Here is a 27,245-nt window from a genome sequence, read left to right on the forward strand (position 1 = left end):
GTTAAACCATAGTTCTTAGTAAACTGCAAATTTGTAGGAGCACAATTACAACGTGCTGCTTGCACAGATTCCACAGCAGAGAGGGTTGGTGGAGACAAATCACTTGCTTCTGCATTATAAGAGACAGAGTCTGACAGCCTTCTGAGTGGGTCCATAAGCAAGGTAGAAAACTTAGCCAGCTGGGAGCGTAGCAGGATTATGTCCATTTGTAATGCCTGTAGCATAGATAAGTCTGCAAAAGCTGACACAGGTGTGGCCCCAGCGAGATCCATGAAGTTTGGCTGGTTCATTCTGTCACGGCTCTCAGGTATATTCCACAATATTAATGTACAGAAACAATGATGCTGGTAAACTTAAATATTTATTGTGAATACAGGCAGGGGTGGATCTCAGTGGCTGAAGGGCCAGGCAAGGGATGAAACAAAATGTCCAGAAATAATATGCAAAACAAGTCTTTTAAACTTGCCAGGCTCCAGAGATGCAGAGTGAAGTCAGAATGAAATCAGAGTCCAAAGTCCAGGTAATTATAAATAGCAAAATCTAGAGTTGTAACATAAACAGGGTTCCAGAGCTGAAACACATGCAGATATCCAGAGCTGAAACACAAACAATGAACCAGCAGGGAATGATTGCCACAGGTCAGTCTTTATGGTCTGGTGATCAGCAAAACACTTAACAGCTGAGTGAGGACACACAATCCACATAGCGGCCACTAGTGGTGAAAATGCAGAACTGCACCTGTAGGGACTTAGTGCAGAAAAGCATCAGGCCATAACAATTTAGTTGGTTATAGTCACCCGATAAGTAGATCCCGAGGTGTTTGAGCTTGTCTAGTTGCACTCGGAAATTTGATTGTTGTCTCAGGGTGTATAGGAGGTGGAAAGACAAATTAAGAGGTAGGATTTCGGATTTGTCCATATTAATTTTAGTTAGATATTACACCATATTCACTAAGTTCACTCTTTAGAGAAGGGAGGGGGGTGAGAGGGTTGGTATTTGCGAGGAGAACATGATCCGCTTACATAGAGATCTTATAGTCAGTCATACCCGCCTGGATCCCTGTGATCGTTGAGTTGTTGCGAACACGAGACACCACTGACTATTGTTAGAGCGAGTAGCAAAGGGGAGAGTGGGCAGCCTTGTCGGGTACCATTTGTAATATAGAATGGAGGTGCCGCAAGCCCAAACCGTAGCTAAGGGGTTGTAATAAACGGAAGCTAATCTGCATAACAATTGCCCTCAAAATCACACTGCAGTGAGGGTAGCTCTCATAAAGCGCCTGATGACCCTGTTGAGGCCTTTTCTGCATCAAGAGACACCACGAGAGTAGGGACCGGAGCATGATTTGCTGCCTCAATTAGATCAATTACTTGTCTTGTATTGTCTGCTCCATGACGAGCGGGGATGAAACCTACCTGGTCTAGGTGAACCAGGGCGGGAATACTTGCAAATCAGTCTTTTTGCAAGTATTTTCGCAAATAGCTTTAAGTCTACGTTCAAGAGTGAGATTGGTTGGTAGCTCTCACAGTGATTGGGTTCTCGTTTTTGGTGATCACAATAACATCCGCTCTTGTGGTATCTCTTTCAAATGTTTTACCACTTTAAATTGCATTAAAGAGGGAGAGAAGCATAGGTGCAAGGTCAGAGGCAAATTTCTTATAGTAGAATGTAGTAAGGCCATCTGGGCCCGGGGCTGCTGCATTTCTGAGGGTCTTAATGGTCGTTTTAATCTTCTTTGTCGTGATCTCAGTGTTTAAGATTGACAGTTGTGCTTCAGTGAGACGGGGAATGGACTACGTGTGGAGATAGTTAAGTATTTGGGTGCAGAAGGTGTTCGGGGGTGTCTGTGGGTGGGGGAAAATTATATAGTAAGTTGTAGTAAGTGAGGAATCTATTTGCTATAGCCTGGGGTTCATATAGTTATTGCTGAGCTTGATCTCTGATGGACACAATGCGGTTGTAAGTACGCTTGCTCTGAAGCCTACGAGCAAGCAGTGTATCTGCTTTGTCCCCTTTTTCATAGTAGTGTTGTTGAAGCCATTGAAGAGTCTTAGCTGCTATTGTGGCATGCCAAGTTGACCTCATACGGCTAGAAGTTTAAGATTTTCCGTTCAGTGACCATCTGTTGGTGTAGTGGGAGTAGATTCATCTTGGTCGTTGTCTGCTTGAAAGTCAAGTAGGGTCTGTCATATTGTGCTGATATTATCTTTTTTTTAGAAATAAGTGGGCATTTAATCTCCATCGGTAACATGCTATGAAAGGTGGCAAAACGTCAAGCCGTAACATCATAGCTGAGTGGTCAGACCAAGGAACTGGAGCAATGATTTCAGGGTAAATCAGAAAATCAAACAAAGGTAAACCATCATCATTATAATCTATTTATATAGTGCCACTAATTCGACAGCGCTTTACAGAGAACTCATTCACATCAGTCCCCGCTCCATTGGAACTTACAGTCTAAATTCCCTAATATAGACACACACTCACACACAGAGAGGGAAACAGACAGAGGGAGAAACCAGAGAATGACTATAATTTACTGTACCTTTTCCAATCCATATAACCACCCTGTATATCCATATCCAACTAGATATATCTAGATCCCTTGAGGTGTGAACGAATCTCTGCCAAACTCCTCCACAAGCTATCTCTCTAGAAAGGCTTCAGGGTTAGAGCCCTCAACTCGTTCAAGTAAGCCAATACATTTTAAATTATTTCTGCGGAGGTCAAAATCAGATAGATCTCCATACAGAAGTGTACAAGTAGAAATGGATACTTTGCTCGCTATAGCAGTGTGCTGATGGAGATTTCTCAAGATTTGAGATCACCCCTTTCATGTGAGAAGTGATGTCGTCTAAGGTGGAAATCCTGTGCTCTGTCTCCCCAACTCTCTCTCATATTTTTTTGAAGGTCTTGTCTAATTAAGGATAAGTTTGATTGGACGTCCGCTATACTTTCAGTCACACATTTTCAAGAAGCAAAGATAACCAACATAACCTGCTGAAGAGACAGTTCCCTTGCCAATACTGAATATATGATGGCTGGTATGAATTTGGGGGGTCAACTAGGGAGACTGACACAGTCTGCTGACAAACTGATTTGCGAAGGCTAGCGGTATCTCCACAGGCTACACGGCAGCAGGCACAGGACATGGCGTATGCCAAGACTGGCACTGGATCAAGCTGCACTTGAGTTGCAGGACAAATAAGCTCTAAATCAGCAGAGGGTTGAGTAGAACTTCGGTATTTACTTTTTATTTTTTAATCAAGGAATGTTTATTAATTTTTACAAGCAAACACAAAAAATACAAAAAAATACAAAAAGAAACCCATATGTCAAACTAAACTAATAACCCGTAAGATATCCCACCATCAAGAAAAAAGCGTAATATTGTTCCAGATAGGTAATCAACAGACATGAGTCGACAATCATTTAGACGAACAGCAAATATAAAAGCTATTGTATGTATACCTGGGATTAAGAGAAGTTGCAGCAGTAGTAATACTAACAAAACAGAGCAGTGAGTAAACAACATATAACATAGCGTGCAGGGTAAAGCCAACCAGGAGTCTAGGGACAAAGTAAGAGAATAACAAACTTCCAGGTCATTAGACCGTAAGCAACGTGATTTATACCAATGGGACCAAATCTTGTGGTACTTATGCTTAGTATTTCTACTCGTGTACATGTAGCGTTCCTGGCAGATTGAATGATTCACAAAAACTCCTTTCTAAAAAACCAGGAGAGTAGGCATCAAGTCATGTGTGTGCTATAATAAATTTTGCCAGTCACAAGAATAAATATATACTTATATGGGGGAATACTGTTAGTACAATAATAGTGCGCATTATTACCATTAGTACGGCAATTTCAACGCCGATTTTTGCTTGCAGCTCTGATAGCCGCAGGCAGAAATCTGTGTTAAAATTACTGTACTTCGGGTCAAAGGGAGGGGCACCAGGTACAGTGTCACAAACACATCTCCACACCTCAGTCTAGAATCGATGCACTGCTGGACACTCCCAAAACATGTGCCAAAATGCAAAATGCAATTTGCTACAATTTTAAATAGAGAAACTGGGACGTGATCTACCCTATGGAGTAAGTATAGTGTATTTTTTGGGAACTGAATGGACAATGTGGAGTCTCTAAAACCCTTAAGAGCATACTCATTAGAGAGTGGTCCTATAACAACCTTACACTTAGATTTAAGAGACAACAGTCCATCAGGTGCAAAATGAAAGTTAAGGTCAGAATAGAGTGTAGATATGACTCTTCTCTTGCAGATGGGAAATTTTAAGACAGAGAGCTTCGAACTGGGAATTAATAGCATGCCTCAACTGTAAGTTACAATAGTAGGGGTCCACTTTTTAACAAAGTTATATATGTTTGCTGGACCTACAGGATATATCAGATTTTGAGCAGGATTGTGAGGCGCAAACCTATTCCACACTCATCTAAGCCTTGTCACACACTAAATTAAACTTTTAATAGCTTCTTGAGAGGTCTATACCCTCTTCAGAAATGTCTACAGTATATGTATATAATTCATGAACCAATTAGAGAATACAATGTTGTGGTTTCATCTGATGAAAATGCATACCAGCACTGAAACACATCAAGGCTAAACCAGATACAGTTTTAAACGAGAAAGGGACTTTTATCTCGATATGAGACTTTTGTTGCCATGCTGCGGTTCTTAAAGACTACTTCACAGGATCGTTTTGCTCCATAAGTGGAAGAAAATTCTTCCTAATTACATTTTGAGGGATACAAATTTGAAATGATATGGACAAACAGTGAGATTATCTATCTTTGCAACAGGAGTGCTTGGATTACCATCTATGGCTTATTACATCTACAAACAGCTACCAATGTTCTCCTGAAAGATCATAAATCCTATTTGTGAATCCCCAATGGTTTAACCTACCACTTACATCTCGTTACAGAATATAACATCTGAAGCCTTTTTCTAAGTTTGCACACATTCAAGAATATATCCATGTTCTTTTAATACCGGTTGGTTTTGTAAATATATCAGCAGCAACTATTTACATAGCACCACTAATACCCCATTCACACTGCCACAAAAACCCAGATTTATGCCGTGGTAAGGCCAAGCAACCTGGGTCTAGGCTCGGTGTGAAAGGGTGTCCCCGCTTCGACCTTTCTTATGACCCGAGACTTTTGCAGGGTTATTCCCGGGTCAATTCCAGGGAAACTTCAGACTGAACGGTCTCGTCCCGGGTCTCAGATGAAGGAGCTGATTGGGGGGATTAGGGACGCTGGAAGATGACGTCTGTCACGGGCACTAGGAGTCTTTACCCAGTATCACCCGCTGATGGTCTTATCAGAGCAGTAGAGTTGGTATATGATACTCTGATGGCAGGGTGATAATGGAACTGGAAACAGCAGATGGTTAGAGAATGCTCAGAAAGTCTATGACTAGCAGCACTGGTAAACAATAGGTAACTGAACACGAGGATCTGGATGGACAAGGACACGTGAGGGTAGTCAGTGGTCTGCGCACGGCAAGTTGTACCACTGCTATAGTGAGAAGAATGTCCAGGAGTAATAAGGAGATGGAAGTCAGAGGTCTGCGTATAGCAAGTTGTACCGCTGTCTGTAGTGAGGGAATGGAATCCAGGTGAAGGTAACGGGGAAGTCAGTGGTTTGCGTGTAGCAAGTTGTACCACTGCTTATGTGAGAGGATATATGCAACTGGTGACACAGGGAAACAGGAATCAGTGGTTTGCCTCTAGCAAGTTGTACCACTGAATATATATGTGAGGAAGGACACGAGGAGATAAATGCAATGCAGAGTCTACACGGGTACACTGAACTTGATCCCACGTTGAACTGCACACAATAATAATAATGAATGAACAGCACTGCACAGATAAACAAAGTCACTCAAATAGTCCAGCAAAAGGAAACACAGTCAATAATAGCAATAGTCTCAGAGGATGGAAACTCCGGAGGAGAACAACTCAGTCCAGATGGATATGCAATACACCAGCACAGTCAATGAGAAGTATGCATACCGTGGTTCAGATGAGCAGGCTTTTAGAGATAGCTGCAGGGATACCTGAGCGGCAGGAAACAGACGAGATGAGAAGTCCTTGCAGAATGGAAGCGGCAGGTAGGTGCAGCGCACTTGTAGGTAGGCCAGCAAGGACGACAAATACTCAGGAAGCAGTAGTATATCGAATAGAACAGCAGGAGACCACGGGAGAGTTGAAGCGATGTAGCAGAGCTGGAAGCCGAGGAGCGTAGACTCGATGCTAACAGGCAAGTTGACACAAATGGACACACTGTAGAAGCAGTAGGCAGCGGGTCAGCTGACGGCAGGTAGAATGCAGACTGGAGCGCTGAGACGAGCAGACTCTGTAGACACGCTGAAGTAGCGAACAGGAATCAGCTGCTGGAGTCACGATGAAACACAGGAGAGTTTGCAGTAATCTGTAGCTGTAGATACACGGAGGCAGCGGATAGGAATCAGCTGCTGGAGTCACAATGAAACACAGGAGAGTTTGCAGTAATCTGTAACTGTAGATACACGGAGGCAGCGAATAGGAATCAGCTGCTGAAGTCACGAAGAAACACAGGAGAGTTTGCAGTAATCTGTAACTGTAGATACACGGAGGCAGCGGATAGGAATCAGCTGCTGAAGACACTAGGAACGCAAGGAATAGAAGTGGTCTGGAAACCACAAACGGCAAACAGGAATCAGCATAAGCTGAACAAACGAGCAGGCACTGGAACACCTTCAGAGACTCATGAGGAATGAGACTCCAAGATCAGGCAACGTGGTATTGACCACAGGTGCTTAATATAGGGAGTGTTGCCTGATCAGCCAATTAAGTTAAAGGAACAGAACTGAAGGTTAAAAGGGACTGCACATGCGCAGTACCTCATTATAATGGACGGACACGGTTCCTAGCTACCTTAGAAGTAGCACTCACAGTCCGGTGAGTGACAACGTCATTTCAATGCTGCAAAAAAGAGAGTGGAGAAAGCATGTCACATTGGCAAGAGGACGAAGTGCATGAGTTGCTGGCCATTAGAAGAGAGGAGGAAATAGACAAATCACAGGCACTGTAAAAGATGCCACATTGTACTACAATATAACACAAATTTTAACAGCCCAAGGGATCAAGCGCAGCCAACAGCAGGTTGTAAACATGCTAACACAGTGTTCTCCCCAGAAAATTTTACCAGCTGGGTGGCATGAAAAAGTAGCTGGATGGGGACCTTTGCACAAATTAAATGTTGAAATCCTGACCTTATATTCATTTAATCTCTAAATTAACATTTTATATGTCAATTCTTCTCTTCTTCTTAGAGGCCCAGTCGTCTGCAGCTTTTTCATAATCAAAGTCTAAGATCTGGTCCCTCTAATCTAATCAGCATCAGATTATTCGGTGTGCTCTGCTTCATGTGATTCGTTAAACAGGTTTTCATTTGTTTTAGAATAGAAAATCCTCTTTCACATTCAACTGTGATTACTGGTATGGTCAGTCCAATAGCAGATAGTTTTGCTAAATTTGGAAAAGATTCTATGAGCTCAGTTGTTGTTAAAAATTTCTGCATTATTTGTTTTGAATCTAAATTTTTGTAGGACTCTAGCTCAAACAATTTGGATGCAACTGCCCATTCTAGTTCACTATTTTCAAAGTGAAGGATTGCAGGACATTCATTTCTAGACTAATGCTCAAAAAGAATCTCAAGCCTCATTTTGATCCTGGCTGTACTGAAAACTCTTGAAAAACAGGATATAATTGGCATAACTGTGTCTATGTATTTACCATAAATATTCATCTTAAAAGCAGTAGCATTAGCATCAGAATAATTTATGTGAAGGTCTGACCACTGATCAGCAAGGTGTAGATGTAGATTTTTAAAATGAGTAGCAGATGTGTGCTTTAATTCCATAATGTATAGCTTTGGAGAATCTAAAATGCCTTTGCCAAACTTTAGATAATTTAGACAAATAAGGCAGAACATCTGAAAGCATCATAAGTAAAACTGTGAAATTGTATGTTCTCATATATTTGCTTAAACCTTCAGCTGTGATGTCATTATGTGCAGGGCTCTCTTTCCAGTGCAGCAATGACACTCACAAAAGTATTTTCTTACAGACTGTACAGCAAAGTCAACAGACACGTATCTAGTGTCACTAGCCATCTTAGGTTTAATCTGAGGGCTGTTGAGTATATTCTGGATTTCAGTTAAACCAGCAGTTCTAACTGAGGAATTTTGAAAAAAGAATAACAGCGGTCTTAAGATGTCATTAAATTTTACTAAATAAGGCACCTCAGAAGCTGCTTGGGCACTAGCAAGAGTCAGGCAGTGGTTTATACAATGACAGTTCACCATTACTCCGCCTGTTTCATCTTTTAATAGTTTTGATTGCTCCTTTGTGCTTCCCAATCATTACAGCTGCTCCATCAAAGCCCAGACCCACCAAATTAGATTTTTTTTCAACCCTATATTGGAGATTTTTTTCAATTAAGCTGACAAACGTATTCAGTTTTGAACCAGTTTATTATATAATATGCTGCTTCAAAACTGAGATGTCTGTCGATTCATCACACTAAACACTGAAGTTAGTTGCCGAATGCAAATGTTTAAGCAATTCACATCTTATTTGTGAAGCTAAGGTGTCGAGGAATTCTTGCATTATTCTTTCTGAAGTGTAATTTGCATTCTTTCCAATATCAAGATGCTTTAGGCAAGTACAACCCATAGCCTTGCAGTGCTCAAGTAAAGTTCCATATATTGTAGTATAATGTGGTAGTTCGTTTTTTAACAACCAATACATAATTATTAAAGCTCCCACAAAAGCATCTCTCTGTAAGTTGCTCAAAATTGAAATTAATCGTTCAATTTCCCCTAACCCAGTGTCTTCAAAAACACTTTTTTGATGTATATTTGAACACAAATCAGTCTATAATTTAGTTTGCTCATGGCCAATTAAACTTTCTTTTTGAAGTCTTTTCAACGGAATAGTCACCCAAGTCAGTTACCTTGTTTATAGCCGGTATCTTTCTATATTTTGTACACGTGGAACGCATCATTTCATTATCTTTTACCAACAATCACTGAAATGTTTTAAACCAGTCACTATTTACTCCCGATGCGCGATGTTTAGTGAATCATTTTTTGTACGAAATAGACTGTGATTCATAAGATGGACCAGCCCTGTCTGCAATGTCCATGTTGGAAGTCTCTTGTTCGGTTGTGCTCGTACTTCATTTTTCTTAAAGAGATTGTTGTTTTCTGCTTTCATTTCTTACTTATTATGGGTAACAGCTGGCTGAACACAGATATAATTTTTTAACAGCAACCAGATACTGCACAAATGCTGTTTGGACACCAATAATTTGTTTAAGTGCCCAGAAAATGCACAGATGCTATTTAAACTGTGCCCAGATACTGAACAAATGGTATTTAGACACCAATAATTTTTTTAAGTGCCCAGATAATGCACAAATGCTGACTATACACAAAAGAACCCCAAGTAAGAAGCATTGTTTTTAAGGTTTACCAGCAAGTGAACTGCTGGCAAACGCACGCTTTCTTTTATACAGGTGCCCTCCCCCTCCTCCCTGAAGTTTGACACCACCCTGTGACACAAAATGGACACTCCACCTGTGATTGCAACCCACTGCCCGCCCCAGGTTTGCCATATCCACCCCCCCTCCCCCCCATAAAAATACTCTGCCGCCAGGCACCAAGAGCTCACTACTCACTGTGACGAGCCGACCGACAGGCAGGCAGTGACCCGTGCCGCCCTGCACTCATGTGACGCAACCTAATGGGACGTTGAGTGCAGCACGACTTTCAGTCGCATCACATGAGTGCCGGGCAGCGAGGGTCACTGCCTGTTGGTCGGCTCGTCACAGTAAATAGTGAGTTCCTGGTACCAGGCGCCAAATAAAGCGTGGGGAGAACACTGTAAAATCACTTTGAAAACAGTACTCAAAAGTGCATGACCACAACTGCAGAAAGAGTGGTGCTGGCCGTATGAAATGACCCATTTATGAATAGTGTAACATGGTCTATGGCAATTCTGCCCCGGCAAATCCAATAGCACTCTCCTCCTCAAGCAGCCATGATGTATACAGTCCAAAACCTGAAAGCACTCAGTCTAGCGTGCGTCACTTGTGAACAGTGATGACATGCAGAATTAGATGCTTCAAATGTACATAAAGACCGCATGAATATGTCTACATGAGAATTGGCAGACTCCCAACCTTTCCCAGCAACACAAGCTTTTGTTTGTGACAGGTACCTTCATTCACCTTTGGTAGAACTGTCCTAAGTATTTACAATTGTTGCCTGCATCCCCAAACATTATGGGAGTCAACATCAGTTGATTACAAAATCAGCCGATTTCCCCATAACCTTGTTTTCTCCTCTTACCTTCTTGTATAAATTATTAGATGAATTCCACTTTCACTCAGGCTACAAAATTGGCCGTTAAAAAAAGTCATTATTGGGGGCGTGGCCTGGCTGCCATCTAGCACGGACGTGTTGCACTGGAGCTCCTCTCACTAATTATAAAGTTCATCATTTGCCGGCATCCTGTTAATACCCTGGCGGTTGAGAGGTGCCACAGGAGGGTTTAAAGACCTATACTGACTCGCTGGGCATCTTTGGCATCTAGCGTGGAGCCCGGCCGGGTGGCCCGGAGATTCGGGTGCAAACCTGCTGACTGCCGCTGACCTTTCCGACCTGCCTGGAGGCTGATCGCGGCTGAGTCTAAATACCTGCTGAATGTTCTGCGGATCGAGTGCGCTGGTGGACAGCCGCCTGTCAGAGGGTCCCCTCGCTTTCCTTGGTCCATATGAGGCATTGGACCAGATGCTGCGGGCGCCATTTTTCCGGTGGCTTAGCTGGAGCAGGGCCTGCTGGGAATCCCACTAGAACTCTGTAGTCGCAGAGTAGTCTCAGTTTGAACGGACAAGATAACCCAGCGGTGCCTGCGTTTATGTTTACACTGCTGAGGCTGAGGTGAGAGACAGTTACCAGCCTATGTTGATTGAAGTCAGACCTTATAATAATAGTCTGCTGTCAATGTCTCTATTCTACCTCAGCAGCTTGTCAATAGCAACTGAATAATCATTACTATCTGTCGCTGCCATCTAGTGTACATTACACCACACTGCAGTTTGTGCCTATTAAATCTCTAAGAGTCACTGCTGGAGCCACATTTGTTTCAGAAATTAAAGTGGGCAGCCTGGACGCCATTCCAGACAGACAAGATACTGCAGGACTCAGCATTAAAACTTGGATAAAGCGTGGCGTGGCCTGGCAGCCGCTTCGGTGGGACACGCTGGTGAAGGGCTCCGTGGAAATAACAGGTTTCTTCCTGTGACTCTCACTTTTCTGAGGATGTAAAACCTGGGGTTGCAATCGTCCAGAGCATTACTAAAAGGGCAAGTACTTCCTATACACAAGCAACTCTTTATTTCCATCCTCTCGCTAATCATGAGTAAATCCGCCTCCAAAATAAAAAGAGGGCAAAATGCTGAAATTACCCAGCACTTTTCTAGACAAGACAAACCAACTACGGCCGGCTCCCTGAGAAATGGGTCATCTCGGGAAGAGGACATGGAAGTGGAAGATGCTCCGGCAACAAGGAAAGACATTTCAGACATTCGCTCCCTCCTGGTAGATCTTAAACAATCTCTCACAGCTGAATTTCAGAAGACAGTGGGGGAACTGAAAAAAGATATTTCTGACCTGAGCCAGCGAACCATTACCTTAGAACAGTCCCAAATACAATGTAAGACCTTCCACAATGAAACCAACCAAGACTTGGAATACCTCAGTAGGGAGCTTGAATTCCTTCGAGACAAAAACGAGCACTTCGAAAACAGGGAGAGAAGAAACAATCTCCGTATTCGGCATATCCCTGAGGACATTGATGCTCATTTATTGGAACCCTATTTGACCCGCCTCTTTATCCACCCGGTTCCCTCCCTCTCTGAGTCCCAGATTCAGATAGAGAGGGCTCACAGAGCCCTTCGACCCAAATCTAAAGACTCATCCCCTCCCAGAGATGTCATCCTGAAGTTTCTTTCTTTTAAGATTAAGGAAAAGATCACAATGAGTGCCAGGAACTCAAACTTCATCTTATTTGAAGGCTCAAAGTTACAAATTTTTCAGGACTTAGCTCCATCTACGGTCGCTAAGAGGAGGGATCTTAAAGAAATCACAGTCGCTCTAAGGGACCAAGGTTACAAATACCGATGGGGATTCCATTTTCGCTTGGTGGTGCTGTCGGAGGGCCGTTCAGTGTCCATCAGATCTTTGGAAGAGGGCCGCCATTTCCTACGCCAACTTCAGATCCGAGCCCCTGCAGGTCCAGCTCCTGAGAATAAGACCTCAAATTCACAGCATACCTGATTGATGACAAAAATTGTGTGTTAACATGTCTTTCCTAGAATAACTGTCCTCAGGTAGTGCCCCAAGAGGCACATATTTTCCTTATTTCTTTTGCCCCAGTGTTAAAATATAATGTATAGTCAGTAAGCTCCCTATAAGGGAATCAATACATTCTAATGCTTTTGTACTAGTCTAGGATGTCTTTTGCCCACGCACCCTGGTTTGGAATTCCCTGTTGGCAGTAAGGGAGTCTGGGGGCTTGGAGGGGGAGGTGTCATTCCCTCCCTACTCTACCCGGAGAAACTCCCCAATATAGCTGTAGGATCAGCAGTGTCCACTGGGCATCTTTCATTCCAGAGGGCAAGCATAATCTTTCTTGTCTTATTTGAATAAGGTAACCGTTGTTGAGTTTGCAGTGTTTTTTGTATTTATACCTACTTGACCCTAACAGTCACAATGTTATTCTTTCTTTTTATCTTATATTTAAATGCTCTGGACGGTGGCAGCCACCTAAGGCCAGTGCCACTCCCCCACAACACAAAGGAACCGCCATAGTCAGTAAGAATTAATAGATAGCACTTTTGCGTCCGCCTTGAGAGCGGTTACTAGTTCCGAACTCAAGCCTTCCCTCCTTGGGGCTCCTAACAAGTAGCAGACTTCCCACACCAGGGAACCTCTGACTGCTTCCCCCTATCCCCCCCCCCCCGCCCCTTAAATTCCTCTACCCTTCTTACCTTCCTCCCCATCCTGATCCATTCCCTAGGTTTACTCAACTTAAGCTACCACCTTATTCATATTACTCTGTACCGAATTTTTTTGCTACAAAAATGCCTCTTACTGTTTTATCTATGAATGTAAAGGGACTGAATACCCCTCAAAAGAGGTCATATTTGCATTCCTATACTAACAAATGTCATGCCGATATTGTATACTTGCAGGAAACTCATTTTAAGAGGGATCACCACTCCTCGCTGTCCTCAAAGAAGTACCCCACGTTCTATTACGCAAACTACACCTCCAAATGCCATGGGGTTGCGATTATGATACATAAGTCAGTTCCCCTGGTGGTGTCCAAGAACATTGCGGATGCAGAGGGTCGCTACCTCATCATATTGGGTAAGATTGGGCCTATCCCGATAACTTTAATGACAATTTATGCCCCGAAAACGGGTCACTCTAATTTCTTTCACACCATTTTTCGGGAACTGCACTCCCACCGCTCGGGTCGGGTGTTACTGGGAGGTGACTTTAACACAATTCTTTCCCAAACTCTAGACCGCTCAACCGGGCCACTTTCAGGGGCACATACACCTGGTTCTAAATCCTTAAACAAACACATTGTAGAGGCGGGTCTGTTTGATTCTTGGCGGGCCACATTCCCCTCTGCAAGAGATTATACATTTTACTCTCACCGCCATAATTCATACTCGAGAATTGACATGATTCTTTGCTGCCCACATCTTATGTCGTCATTGATCTCAGCAGATATTCTTTCCAACCCCTGGGCAACCAAGGCTACTTTTGATTTCGCGTCCACCGGAGGAGTGGGGGCAACATGGAAGCTGAACGGAGCCCTTCTTAGGCTCCCTCAGTTTCAGAACCTTTTGAATGATAAGTTGGATGAATATTTTGAGATTAATACCACTGAGGATGTAAACTTTTCCACCACATGGCAGGCACACAAAGCAGTTATCCGGGGGGAGATTATTAAATTTGCAGCAACCCGTAAAAAACAACGGTTGGCTCAGATTGAATTACTCTCTTCGCAGATCCTCGCTCTCGAAACACAGCATAAACAAACACAATCCGCCCAGTTGTTAACCTAATTAACTAAAGCACGAGGGGAGCTTAGCCATCTTATAGCCGAAAAGACAGAAAAAAGCCTCCGTTGGGTAGGATAGAGGTTCTACGAAAAAGGTAACAAAGCAGACTCATTGTAGGCAAATAGTCTTAAAGCCAAAAGAGCCTCTCAAACAATTAGCGGCATCCGTGATTCAAAGGGCAACCTGTCACACGACCCACGGGTTATCAATAAAACTTTTCGTTCCTTTTACGAAGCCTTGTACAGCCTTCCAACTCAGGGGGAGGCCAACTTAAGTAATCCTGACTTAGTCAATTACTTACGTTTATGTCACCTTCCATCTTTAAGTACGTCCAAAGCGAAGGAATTGTCCGCGGAAATAACCGAAGAAGAGGTTAAATGTGCCCTCAGCTCGCAGAAACCTTCTAAAGCACCAGGCCCAGACGGCTTCATTATGGCCTATTACAAAACATTTGCCCCCAAATTACTTCCCAAACTATCTACTCTATTTAATGCGATATTACCCTGACTCAACCTCGTCTACTATCATAGTTCTACCTAAACCGGGAAAAGACCACACCGCTTGCGCAAATTACCGCCCTATTTCCCTCCTCAACACTGACGTGAAACTCTTCACCAAAATTCTAGCTAACAGAATGAATGGAGTCTTGGCCGACCTCATAGACCCAGACCAGGTGGGATTTATTCCTAATAGACAGGCCCCGGATAACACTCGCAGAGTAATTGATTTAATTCACCATGTCAATTCAAACAAACTCCCCTCGCTACTTTTGGCTTTGGACGCGGAGAAAGCATTCGACAGGGTTTCCTGGCCCTTTATGTTCTCCGCGTTAGAGGCTTTTGGTTTCCGAGGACATTTTCTACAAGCCATTTCGGCATTATACTCTAATCCCACATCACGGGTTGTGACTAACAGCCAGGTGTCCAGTCATTTCCAACTACACAATGGAACGAGACAAGGCTGCCAGCTGTCCCCCCTACTGTTTGCTTTATGCATTGAACCTCTAGCAGCCAAAATACGCCGCAATCCTGACATAACTGGTATCTCCCTGGGTCTAGAACAATATAAAATCTCCCTCTTTGCCGACGATGTATTACTAACATTGACAAACCCGATGGTTTCGCTTCCAAATTTAATGTTAGAACTAGAACATTTTGGTAAGCTATCGGGCTACAAAATCAGTGACTCTAAGTCTGAGGCATTACCACTTCATATTTCTCGTACCACTGGAGAAACTCTCCAACAGTCTTTTACATTTCAATGGCGGCCTCATATTTGGGGATAAATATCACTAAACACTTTTCTGGCCTTTACAATTCAAACTATCTACCTCTACTAACCAATATCCAACGAGACTTATCTAAATGGGAGCCCATGTACATTTCTTGGATAGGCAGAATTCAGGTAATTAAGATGAACATCCTTCCCCGCCTACTTTACTTATTCCAAACTCTCCTAGTACCAATCCCTCGCAAAATCTTAACAACACTCCAATCCACCTGCAACAGGTTTATATGGCAAGGAAAGAAACCTAGATTGAGGAGGACCATGTTGGCTAAGCCCAAAGAGGCTGGAGGACTTGGCCTTCCGCTAATACATGAATACTTTCTGGCTACTCAGTTAAGTTTTGTCATTTCTTGGCACCTTAACCCAGGCCTGAAAAAGTGGGTGGACATTGAAAATGCTTTGTCACCAGTCGCCCCCGTGCATCACCTACCATGGCTTCCCAGATCCAGTAGACCTGCCTCGGCATACTCTTGCCCCTCCATATCTTTTACACTAAATTCCTGGGATCTGGCCAACAAAAAACATAGCCTGGCACCTTACCCGTCTCCTTTGACACCTATCTGGACTCACCCACTTTTTCAGCCAGGTAGGTCAGAAGCGATGGCCGACTGGTGGAAAAGGCATAAAATGGAACGCTTCCTCCATATCCTGGGGGAAACCGCACCTGCCTCATACGAAGTAATCCAGAATAAATGCCATCCGCCATTATCGGCTCATTTCCAATATATACAAATTCGGAACTTTATACAGTCACAGGCCAGATCCACCCAATTGCGTAAAAGAACCCCATTTGAGCGACATTGCATACATTCGGCGGGACGCAGGGGTAACATTTCCATTTTGTACCGCATGCTCATAGCCCCTCTGGACCAAACTCCCGAACCTCACGAGGAGGCTTGGCAACAAGATCTGGGGATAACACTGGACAGCGAGGAGTGGTCTATCATTCGTGCGAGAACCGCAAAGGTCTCCATAAACGCAGGCATTCAAGAAAATTGCTTTAAAATTTACTCGCGCTGGTACCTAGACCCAGAAAAACTACACCGTATGTACCCATCTGCTTCTGACCGTTGTTGGCGTTTATGTGGAGCTAAGGGAAGTTTCCTGCACATTTGGTGGGAATGCCCGGTTGTCCAAGCTTTCTGGAATCTAACTCTGGCTATTACACGTAAGGTAACTGGAATCAGAGTTACTAAAGTACCGGCTCAGGTGTTGCTAAATCAACCTATTCCTGATATTAGCAAGGCCGAAAACTGTTTAATCGCCCATATCTACCAGGCTTCCAAGCTACTTATTGCAAGAGCATGGAAGCAACCGTCCGCTCCTTCTAAAACAGAGCTGCTTAATCGTATCTGGTTCATTTCCTCTATGGAACATATCTCTGCTCTACTAAATGACACTGTTCCTAAATTCCGGGAAGTTTGGACACCGTGGTTCAAGTGGCAAAAATCTCCTGTTCCGGGTACTGTTTGATTCGTATAACCTAACCCTATCCCCTCCCCCCCTCTCCCCAAAAATGAAAAAACAAAACCACCGCTTTACCATAAATGTTTTCAAGTCTTAATAATTAATAGATTACCCTATCTCTTCTTTCAGCACTGTTTTCTAATTATAGCTAGGGCTAAATTTTATATGTGCCAATTTGGGTCTTCTATTTTTGTATTATCTGCCATTTGTTGTTGGCACAACTGTTAAGTATGTTACCTTTTTTTGTATCTGCGGTTTCAAAATAAAAATTAAAAAAAAAAAAAAAGTCATTATTTAAATATAAACATCCTTCCACATCTTTTGCCCACCTACATTTGTTTGGCCACATAAATCCAGTCCCTATCCTTAGATCTTCCGAATCTGTCAAAATTACAATTCTCTTGGTTGAATGTTTTTAAACAGTTAAGATGACCATGCTACTCAAAATCCTCTGTTTTCTATTATTCCAATATCACGTGGTCAGTATAAATGTCAGAGCCTCCTATCAGTGATTTGCAATTTTGTTCTGACAAGGGGTTTCCATTAAGCATCCATGTCACATTTAATCTCCTATTATCGCATCGCTCAGTTGTCACAGATGTACAGAAGGCACTATAATGACGATTTATATATGGGTGAAGATTGAAAAATCTGTATCCTTAATTTTCCTATAAACAATCTGCTTTGACTCCCACATACAAAAAAAGGATCTTTGATAATGTCACTTTATACTCGTCACCCACTGAGAATATGAATATGTGTTTGTCAGTTGCCTTGCATCAAACATGCCAAGTCCATTTAACATGCAGTTAACTTATTCTGTATCTACGGGCTAAACTGATTTAAAGCTGGTCCTAATAGTCCAGTCAGTGGCTGACCGTGATTTAGCATTAACTAAATAGATAATCGTTTTTGTCATCAGCAATTAGCTCACATTAATAAAGAAAAGTTTAAAAAAAATGAAGCTGACTATTCCTTGACTACTTTTGAGATATTTTGCACACAGCAGTAATGATCTCTTCCTTATATTAAAGGCCTCTTGGCCTTTACACTGCACCCTAGATAAGAAAAATAGCAACATTTTATGGATAACCGTTCCAACTTTCTGCGTTATACAAGAAAATGGATATCAAGAAGTGATGAATAAGCATCTGCCACCAATCTACCTTCACTGTATGTTTCCTATGCAAGAGATTACAAAGGAACTTAACACTTGGGGGTATATTTAACTAAACTACAGGTTTAAAAAAAAGTGGAGATGATGTCTATAGCAACCAATCAGATTCTAGCTGTCATTTTGTAGAATTAACTAAATAAATGATAACTGGAATTTGATTGGTTGCTATAGAGCTCCACTTTTCCAAACCTGCAGTTTAGTAAATATACCCCCTGCACTGCACTTATGCAGCTAAACCTTAAATTATCTTTACAATGACGCCATTTTGTTACCTGTCAGCTATTTTGTCCTTGAACATCTTAAAGACAGCTAGTTTGTAGAAATTATTTATTATTATTTTGTTGCTTGCAAAAAGCTGTGCCCATGACCTTGGATATGGCAGACAGGAGATAAACCACCAGCCCCCTTGGGAGAATTAATGTGACATTGTAGCAAGGTCTGTGTAACGAAAACATGCACAATGAGTGGTTAAGACAATTAGGGGCGTAGTTTGCTGTACGTGAATTTGTGTAACCACAGTGCTATAAGTATGTGAATTTGTAAAAAAATAAAGAAGAGCTAATTGCACACACAGAACTTGCAGTGTCTTTTATTCTCTCCGGCTGATGAGCTCATAAACTGGTAAACTGATGCTTGCAGATGAAATGACTGATTAGATCCAATAGCATTAGAGGGCCACACCGAGACTGCTGATCTGAGCCAAGGACAGAAACATTGTAGGTCGCCCTGGACACAGGACTCTGACCATAACCCGGGTGAGTAGAATTTCTAGTCGTCAGGCTCATATGTTTAGAGCTTTCTCATATCCGTCTCAGGTATCAGGCACGCAGATCTATAAGTCTCAGATATATACAGTAATTACAAACTTAATTTGTTTATTGTAATTGTATTGGTAATTAGATTTTTGAAAGATGAGTGAATTTTGAGTGCATGTGTGACACACCAACACCATCCCCAGAAATTTATCTTAGATGAATTTTGCAAACCTTCATCCCAGATACTGTCAAAAAAGGCAAATCAGCACGGGCATTCAGTGTAAGTAGTCCACAGAACGGGGCATCCACTGTAAGGAGCCCAACAGAATAGGATATCCACCCCAAGAGGTCCACAGAATGGGACGTCCACTGTTAGGACAACCCACAGAAACTAGATCAGAATCCCTGTCTGGACTCAACAGTACTGTCAATATGGGATTATAGACAGTAAACACAGAGATGACAGCAACTCCCCCATAGAAATGATGCACAGATTTCTAGGATATGGGGGGAGTAGAAGGTCTGCAAGTATATTTTCAAGAAAGTGGGGATAGCCAAAGAATGAATTCATATGTGTTGAGTGGATATGCTAAATGCAGCAGAAGCTGAATGATATAATGAATCAAGTAGGTTGTGTACTATAAATGTATGTTTGATGCTGCGCAGCTGAAAGAGTGAAATATACCTTCCCTTTATTCTGTGTAAAAGATTTCAGTGTGTTGAGATAAGAAGGGGGGCTATGAGCAGCAGAGAATCTGCAAATCTCTCTACCCCTATCCGTCGAGTGTGAAAGAAATCTTCTAGAAAATCTCTGTATTTTGTTATCTGACAATGTATGTAACATTGATAAAAAGCTTCTAAAAGTATGCTTCAATTATTCAAGAGTAACTAAAATGTGTCCGGAGTGGTGAGTGGTAATAACATATTGAAGCTGACTTGTATTTAGGCTAATGCTGGGACTTGTAGTTCCACTGCAGTAGGCTGGAAGATATCAGTTAATTTTTCTTCCTCTGTATGTGAGTTTTGTCTTCGTCTTACTGCGTGCGAGGGAGATCTGTGTTTGTCTGTCTTGACCGTTTTACAAGAGACATGTTTCAAGGTCGGAAAAGTTGTATATTTGTAAATGTAATGCCTGCATTGCTTAATTGTAAGCTTTTGAAGAGATGCAAAAGAAGTTTTAAAATCTTTGGTCCGTCACTGCACGAATCAGTGGACGGACAAACTGTAAATAATGTGCAGATAGTATCAGGAGAAAACATTGACCTCGAGCTGGCTGGGGTCCAACGAGCTGCTTCTGTAGTTGAACAAAATAATTTTGTCTGTGAATTTGAGGAAAAAAAGTTTTCACTTTAAGTTAAAAGACAGGTGGTAGTGAGCTTTTACATGCATATATTACAAGCAGTTATCGTTTGTGAAAATGACGCTGATTAATGTTTTCAGAAATATGGGGGGGTTGTTATGCCCATAAAGATATGTTACAAGATAAAATGCCGTCTGTGAGCGAGACTTGTTTAAGTGAATATATTCGAACTTTCGACACAGAAATCACAGAATCTGGAAATATGTGTGAATATTTGGTGATGGGAGATTCTGTGGAGAAAATACTGAGTAATTTGCAGGCAAAATGCCAGGTGTCTAATGAGAGTACTCTGATTTATGAGAGGAGCGGTGTTGCTTTCAAAATGGCTGAATGCCTGGAACCTTTTGAGAATTAGTTGATGGAATGTTTGTAAAGCAGGAAAAGACATCAGAGTCATTCTAGGGGGCTGTACTAGGTGATGATGAGAAAGGAGTGGCTTTGAACACTCGCCCACGTCACATCACTTTGACATTCCCTGTTTGTGAGATTAGGGATTGCCCCTTTGAGGAAATCATATTTTCATGGCATAGAACGCAAAGCGTCACTGTTAAACTACACAGAGAAACACGTAAACAAGTGTCTTATTAGCAGCTGTTCACTGCACAAAAATGTTTACTGGTTACCTGATAATGGTGTACTGATATTGACAGGCGCGTTACATGCAATAACACACACACCGATTGGGAAATGTGAATTAATGACAGTTGCTGTAATCCCTAATGAATAAATGTTAATCTCTATGCAAAAGTTTTTCTCTTCACAGGTCTCCAGCTACAGAGAATGGCCCTTTAGACAATCCAGATTGAATTTATCCAACTCCCAATGAATAGAAGTCTGCAATATGTTTTGGTCCACAGCCACAACAAACATAAGTAGAAACTAATGAAGGATTTAAATAATGTAGACTCTGCTCAGAAATGATTACTGTGTTTTGGAAAGAGATATTAGACTTTATGGGCTATTCGCATAGCAAATACATGAACTAGGTGGTATTTCTGCATGTCGTAGACGGTCAGAAGGTATGGTTTTTAAAGAGAGAAGTAGAAATGGACTAACATAGTTGAATATGAAATAGTGTTTAGGTTTGGGTTTTTTCTAACCAAATTTTATATTAGATGGCTTGAAAGAATATAATGCAATGTAATGTAATGTCAAATTATGGTAGATAACAAAATATTTTTATTCTTTTCCTCATAATAGGTTTGAGTTAATCAGTGTTGTAAAGACATGCACTGCCCTTATTTACTGTACTTTAATAGTCATATACTGCTTTGTATTATGGGTATGGTAATGCATTGATGGGAATTCAATGTTTGTACATAAATGGAAAAGACTTAAGTCTTTATGAGCTATTATCCGTGCTCCTGCATTAGCACTTCTGGATGATAGTAAGCCATTTACACTCTCCTCTGAGTAGAACCAAATGTTTAACCAATTTTAAACTGAAGTAACTTAAGCGCCAGCACTGGCTTTGCCAGATTATGACAAGCCTTTCACATTATTTTGTCATGAAGTCAGTGCACATGCACAAGGGGTACTGACACAGATACATGGTCACAAACAAAGGCCACTTGCATACTACTCTGCACAATTAGACCCAATCATACGAGCAGCACCTACTTGTGTTAAAAGCAGTAGCTGCTGTAGTGAAAAGAGTAGATATATTGTACTAAGACACCCAGTTATCTTAATGGTACCACATTCAGAAACAAAAATTTTAAACCTAGCACAAACAAAACATTTGTCACTGGCCAGACTTACTAAATATGAAGTAGTATTATTTTTACATGTTTCAAAAGATGGGAGGACATGTCAGGGTTCCCCTAGTGGGGGAATCCCAGTTTAAAAAGTGGGTTTCCCTAGCAGGGGAATCCCAGTTTGAAAAAGAAGGAAAAAAATGTACACACAAACTTTTTCTGAATATGATTGAATATCTAGTTTTATCTAACATTAAAGATACACATCACTCTTTTGCGGATGGCTCACACTATTACATAGATGGTATATACATATATATTAATGAAACTGATGACGTGGCTTATTAACAAGCGTATTAAAGCTAAGTGTTTCTCTTCCAGAAAAATTAAAGTTACCACACCTGTCTTAACCGCTGTACTGTACACACCCAGCTAATGAGTGTGAACCTTGTAGAACTCTCAGTACTACTGTCAACTATGATCAGTGCAGAAACCAAGAACCTTTTCCTTGGAATCCACATGCTCGTTACTGAAGCCTATCCTTATGAAGATATATAGCACAATGGACAATCCCTTCAATTGTGAAATAAGTGACATATAACACTTGCCGAGCACACTGTGTATTTCCCCCCTCTCTTTCCTTTTTTCCTTCCCTATGAAATTCATAGTTAGGAGATAAAAAGGAAGCACAAGAGGCTCTCATGTTCATTGATATATGTGAAGAACTGACATCAGGACATGCAGTGGGTGCAAGACGGTTGTCGACTCATTGATCATCTATTAATATCAGCTAGAAGAGGGATCATGGACTTGCTATTGGTGGGGGATGGGTTGCTCTATGTATCCAGTTTTAGGCATCCCTATGCATATGTTCTGTTAGAAGGGTGTATGTGTATAAGTACCCATTGTAAGCGACAGCAAGAATGTGATCTCTCATAGGTAGTATAGGGTAAATAATGAATAAAAAGATGGGAAATAAGAAATGTGATTTTGCTGAGCTGACGCCAGTTTGCTTAAGTACGTGATTTTGGGTAACCAGAGTGCTATAAATATGTGAATTTGTAAAAAATAAAGTAGAGCTTATTACACACACTGAACTTGCAGTGTCTTTTACTCTCTCTGGCTGATGAGCTCATAAACTGGTAAACTGATGCTTACAGGTGAACTGACTGATTGGATACAACACTACCAAATATTGCATAGTTTAACACTGAAAGAAAGAACCCCCATTGGAATTAGATATTTAACATCAAATCTGCACTATAGTTACATTGGAAAGGCTTACTGCCTGTGTTAACAAGTGTTTAGAGAATTTCCACATTATATGGAACCCATGGTGTACTTTTGGAGCAATAGGCAGACGGAACCTCAGTTCAACTGAAACACTGGAACGCTAAGTGATTAGGTTTTCTTTCTCTTCCCATCCAAGAAACACTTGATAATTTACACAAAGGGATAACATCTAAATACAAGTTACTATAAATAAAAGTTCCCTAGAGTACATTAGTACATTATTGTTAAGCATCCCATTTCTCTGTTTCTTCTTCTGCTCCCTAGTTCACGTTAGTTTTTTCTTCTCCCAGTATCTGGTTTCTTGCCTCACCTATCTCATCTAATGTTTTCCTCTTCTTTCTCTCTCGTTTTTACTAATAGAGTATACTTGAAATATTGAAACAAAAATCCATTAGTCTGATTTATTTGAGTCTCAAGTTGATTGTTATGCCCCAAGTATAGTTATTATATACAATTACTGTTTTGTATGTTGGTGCATCTGACTGTATATTTGAATACAAATTTTGAATTAAAGAAAAAAAAAAAAAAGGACTGGTGACAATAATTTGACGTTGTCCTAATATGGACACTAAAGAGATTCTCAAATATTTAAATCACAGTATTTGGATTAAGAAGCTAAATAACATACAGCATCAGGAAGCTGTCTGTATTTTAACTCCACACAGCCCTAACATTTCTGAAGGCTTGCTCGATGCCTCCTCTTCCCCCTCCGATTAGAAAATGCTTCCATTGGAAACTAGTTGAATTACAGAGAAATGGATGTATATACAATCCAAATACCTTTCCACAGTGAAAAACCAGGAAAAACAAAATATAATATTGCTGGGGTCTAGCCCGGTATACATGTTATTTCAAAGGTCTCCCTTTGAAGAACTGTTGTTACATACACTTTACTGGATTTAATATTGGTCTGTTAAATTAAAAAGGAAAGCAAAGATCCTTGCTTGGAGAAAAAAACAGTTGATTAAGGAGTACATAACTCATGAAGACATGCGGATAATACATTCAGCTAAGGTTATGACACCAAATACCTGTTTGTTCCTGTGATGTAAAAACTGCCCTGTACATTCATGCAAACACTACATACAAGATCCCCTTTCACTCTGCAATTCCTGCCGGCAGCTGTGCCATCACTATTTAACTAAATCCTTCATAACATGCAAGTTATATATACTAACTTAAGCAAATTAACACCTTACCCTAATTAGAATTTGGTTACAATCTCACATGAAAGTGAAAATTAAACCTACCCAAAGTCTGTAGTATGCCATTAACCACAGCTGGCCCACCATGGACGTGGTATTCACAGCAGTCTTCTCCTGTGAAGCTACGTGGACCTTGAAAAGAAAATAAATCCCATCTCAACAAGTTGTTCAAGAAAAATGGAAGCTATGTTAAACAGCGCTAAAAATATAACGAGATAAAAAATATTGTATTAAAGGGAAATATAAAATGAATGTGCTGTTCCATAGTAGATCCCTGGCATACATGAAGCAGATGTACGAAGCCCCATCCATACACCTTTCTAGTACTGGTTAGGAGCCCCTTTACCCCCAGAGTAGCCTGAATTTGTAGGGAATTGATTCAACAAGGTGTTAGAACATTCCTTAGAGATTCTGGTCCATGTTGACATGATGGCATCACACAGTTGCTACAGATTTGTTGGCTGTACATTCATGCGGAAAAGCTCCCATTCAACCACATCCCAAAGTTGCTCTATTGGATAGAGAACTGGTGACTCTGGAGGCCATTGGAGTACACTGAACTCATTGTCATGTTCGTGGAACCAGCTTGAAATGATGTGTGCCTTGTGACATGGTGCATTATCTTGCTTAAAGTAGCCAATAAAAAGATGGCCATAGTCTTTTAGGATGGCCACAGTCTCATGGTCAGCAACAATACTCAAGTAAGCTGTGGCTTTAACAATGCTCAATTTGTATTAAGGGGCCTAATGTGTGGCAAGCAAAAATTCCCCACACCATTAGAACACTGCCACTAGCCTGCACCGTTAACACAAAGGACGTATCTGTGGACTCATTTTGTTTACACCAAATTCTGACCCTAACATCTGCACGTTGCAGCAGATATCGAGATTCATCAGAGCAGACAATGTTTTTCCAATATTCAATTGTCCAATTTTGTTAAGCCTGTGCTCCACTGTAGCCTGGGTTTCCTGTTCTTAGCTGACAGGAGTGAAACCTGGTGTGGTCTTTTGCTGCTGTAGACCATTCACTACAAGGTTTGATGTGCTGTGTGCTCAATGATGCTCTTCTGCATACCACTGATGTACCGCATGGTGTTTTGAGTGTTGCCTTCCTGTCAGCTTGAATCAGTTTGGCCATTCTTCTCTCACATTAACATGGAATTTTTGCCCTAGAACTGTAGCTTTTTTGTTCTGTGCACCATTCTCTGTAAACTCTAGAGAGTGTGAAGTGTAAAAAATCCAAGGAGATCAGATTACATTTCTAACCCAGTTGGTTGTTTTATCTGAACATCAACTGAACCTCTTGACCATGTCTTGCATTCTTTTATGCATTGAGTTGCTGCCACTTGATGATGAAATACTTAGATTAAACAGTAATATTACATTTAACATTTCATTATTAATATGCAAGTTTTATCATGTTATCTAACATTTTTAATTTTCAGCGTAGTACCTTATTGTGCCCTATAGATGTTATTACTGTTCCGTGTAGCAAAGTAAAATAATTAAAAATGTATGCTTTAAAAAAGGTATCACCCCTGATTCAATATATTTAACAGATTGGTTTATTATATCATATCAGCAGTGGAAGTACACATGCCTAATTATATTGTCTGTGATAGGACTTTATACAAACAATAATAAACAATAAAAACCAAAGATAAAATTGGACACATATTAGTACTTTGAGCACTTAAACATTATGGCCTCCTTCAGAGGTGGACGTACGCCTGTTTTATTACTGTAAAATATGTATTCCCTTACTGCAAATGGACTCCAATTTAGTCGCAACTTATACATAACACTTGTGAGGCGGATATTAGCGGTAGGGAACCATAGGTAGAGTACAGTAAGGGAGTATTAACATAATTGTTAAAGTAACTGCAGTACAGGATGAATTTTTTTTTTTTTTTTTTTTAAATAGACATTAAAACACGAATCAACATGTTGATGATGAATGGTATGTGGCCGCATCGAGTTACATTTATGGCACCTCTGAATATGGAAAGAAATCAATGTATGTGTTACTATCTGTTAAATATGTGTACTAACCTGCAAACCACACCACCAGTCCTCTGTCCAATAGTTCCCCAGATTTTGGGGACAGAATTGAGGCCAGGTTAACTTGCCGTGGAGGAGGTAATTTTTCCCATTTAGTTAGAAGGTGCAGTGCCTCTTGACTTGCAGGACCACTAGTACGAATCACTGCCACACCACACTTTCCATGGCCAGACGACAGAGAAAAAATAGTGTCTCTCACATTGTGATGCTTATACTTCTTCATTGGACTACAAAACAAAATTAATTTAGTTATATTATTTTGCATTTTTTAGAAGGCCTCCTTGTGGTATTCAAATACAGCTTCTGCAAATATGTGACTTATTTGTAAGTCTATCAAGTATTTTGTTGTGTGAAAGAAAGTATATTATGTGTATGTTGAACAGGTATGTTTTAACACATATATTGATTACCTGGTCTGTATTGGCACCTTAACTCCATGATGTACACAAATGTGTATTGGTTTACAGTGTAAGATATGTTTGCTATGTGACTTCATATTCATTTTATGTATAGTAGTATATGCTGTGTGCTTGTTAATATATTTACAATATGTGTGTTTCTAAAAGTGCAATATAGTGTCCCTTTTCTTTTCTCATATATTTATGCAACTTTCTCTAGTTAAGAAGTTGTCTATGTTGGATTCTACACTGTGAATTTTATTTAACCACACTTAGTTTTCATGCCTAATTCATTGCTGATTTGCATTGTATACAATGATCAGTGAT

At 40.9% G+C, this 27,245-nt stretch overlaps 1 protein-coding gene across 2 annotated transcripts in view; it reads right to left on the minus strand.

The window, feature by feature from the left end:
• The window catches only part of GTPBP3 (GTP binding protein 3, mitochondrial), a 112,471-nt gene that overhangs the window by 62,662 nt on the left and 22,564 nt on the right, over positions 1–27,245 (minus strand). For both annotated transcript variants that reach the window (XM_075207822.1, XM_075207831.1), the window contains exons 3-4: positions 26,512–26,747; positions 24,506–24,592 (exon numbers count right to left, since the gene is read on the minus strand). In XM_075207822.1, coding sequence (XP_075063923.1) covers positions 24,506–24,592; positions 26,512–26,747 — 323 coding nt within the window. The remainder of the gene's footprint in view (positions 1–24,505; positions 24,593–26,511; positions 26,748–27,245) is intronic.

Source organism: Mixophyes fleayi, chromosome 1, assembly GCF_038048845.1.
Source record: "Mixophyes fleayi isolate aMixFle1 chromosome 1, aMixFle1.hap1, whole genome shotgun sequence".
Classification (NCBI taxonomy): domain Eukaryota; kingdom Metazoa; phylum Chordata; class Amphibia; order Anura; family Limnodynastidae; genus Mixophyes; species Mixophyes fleayi.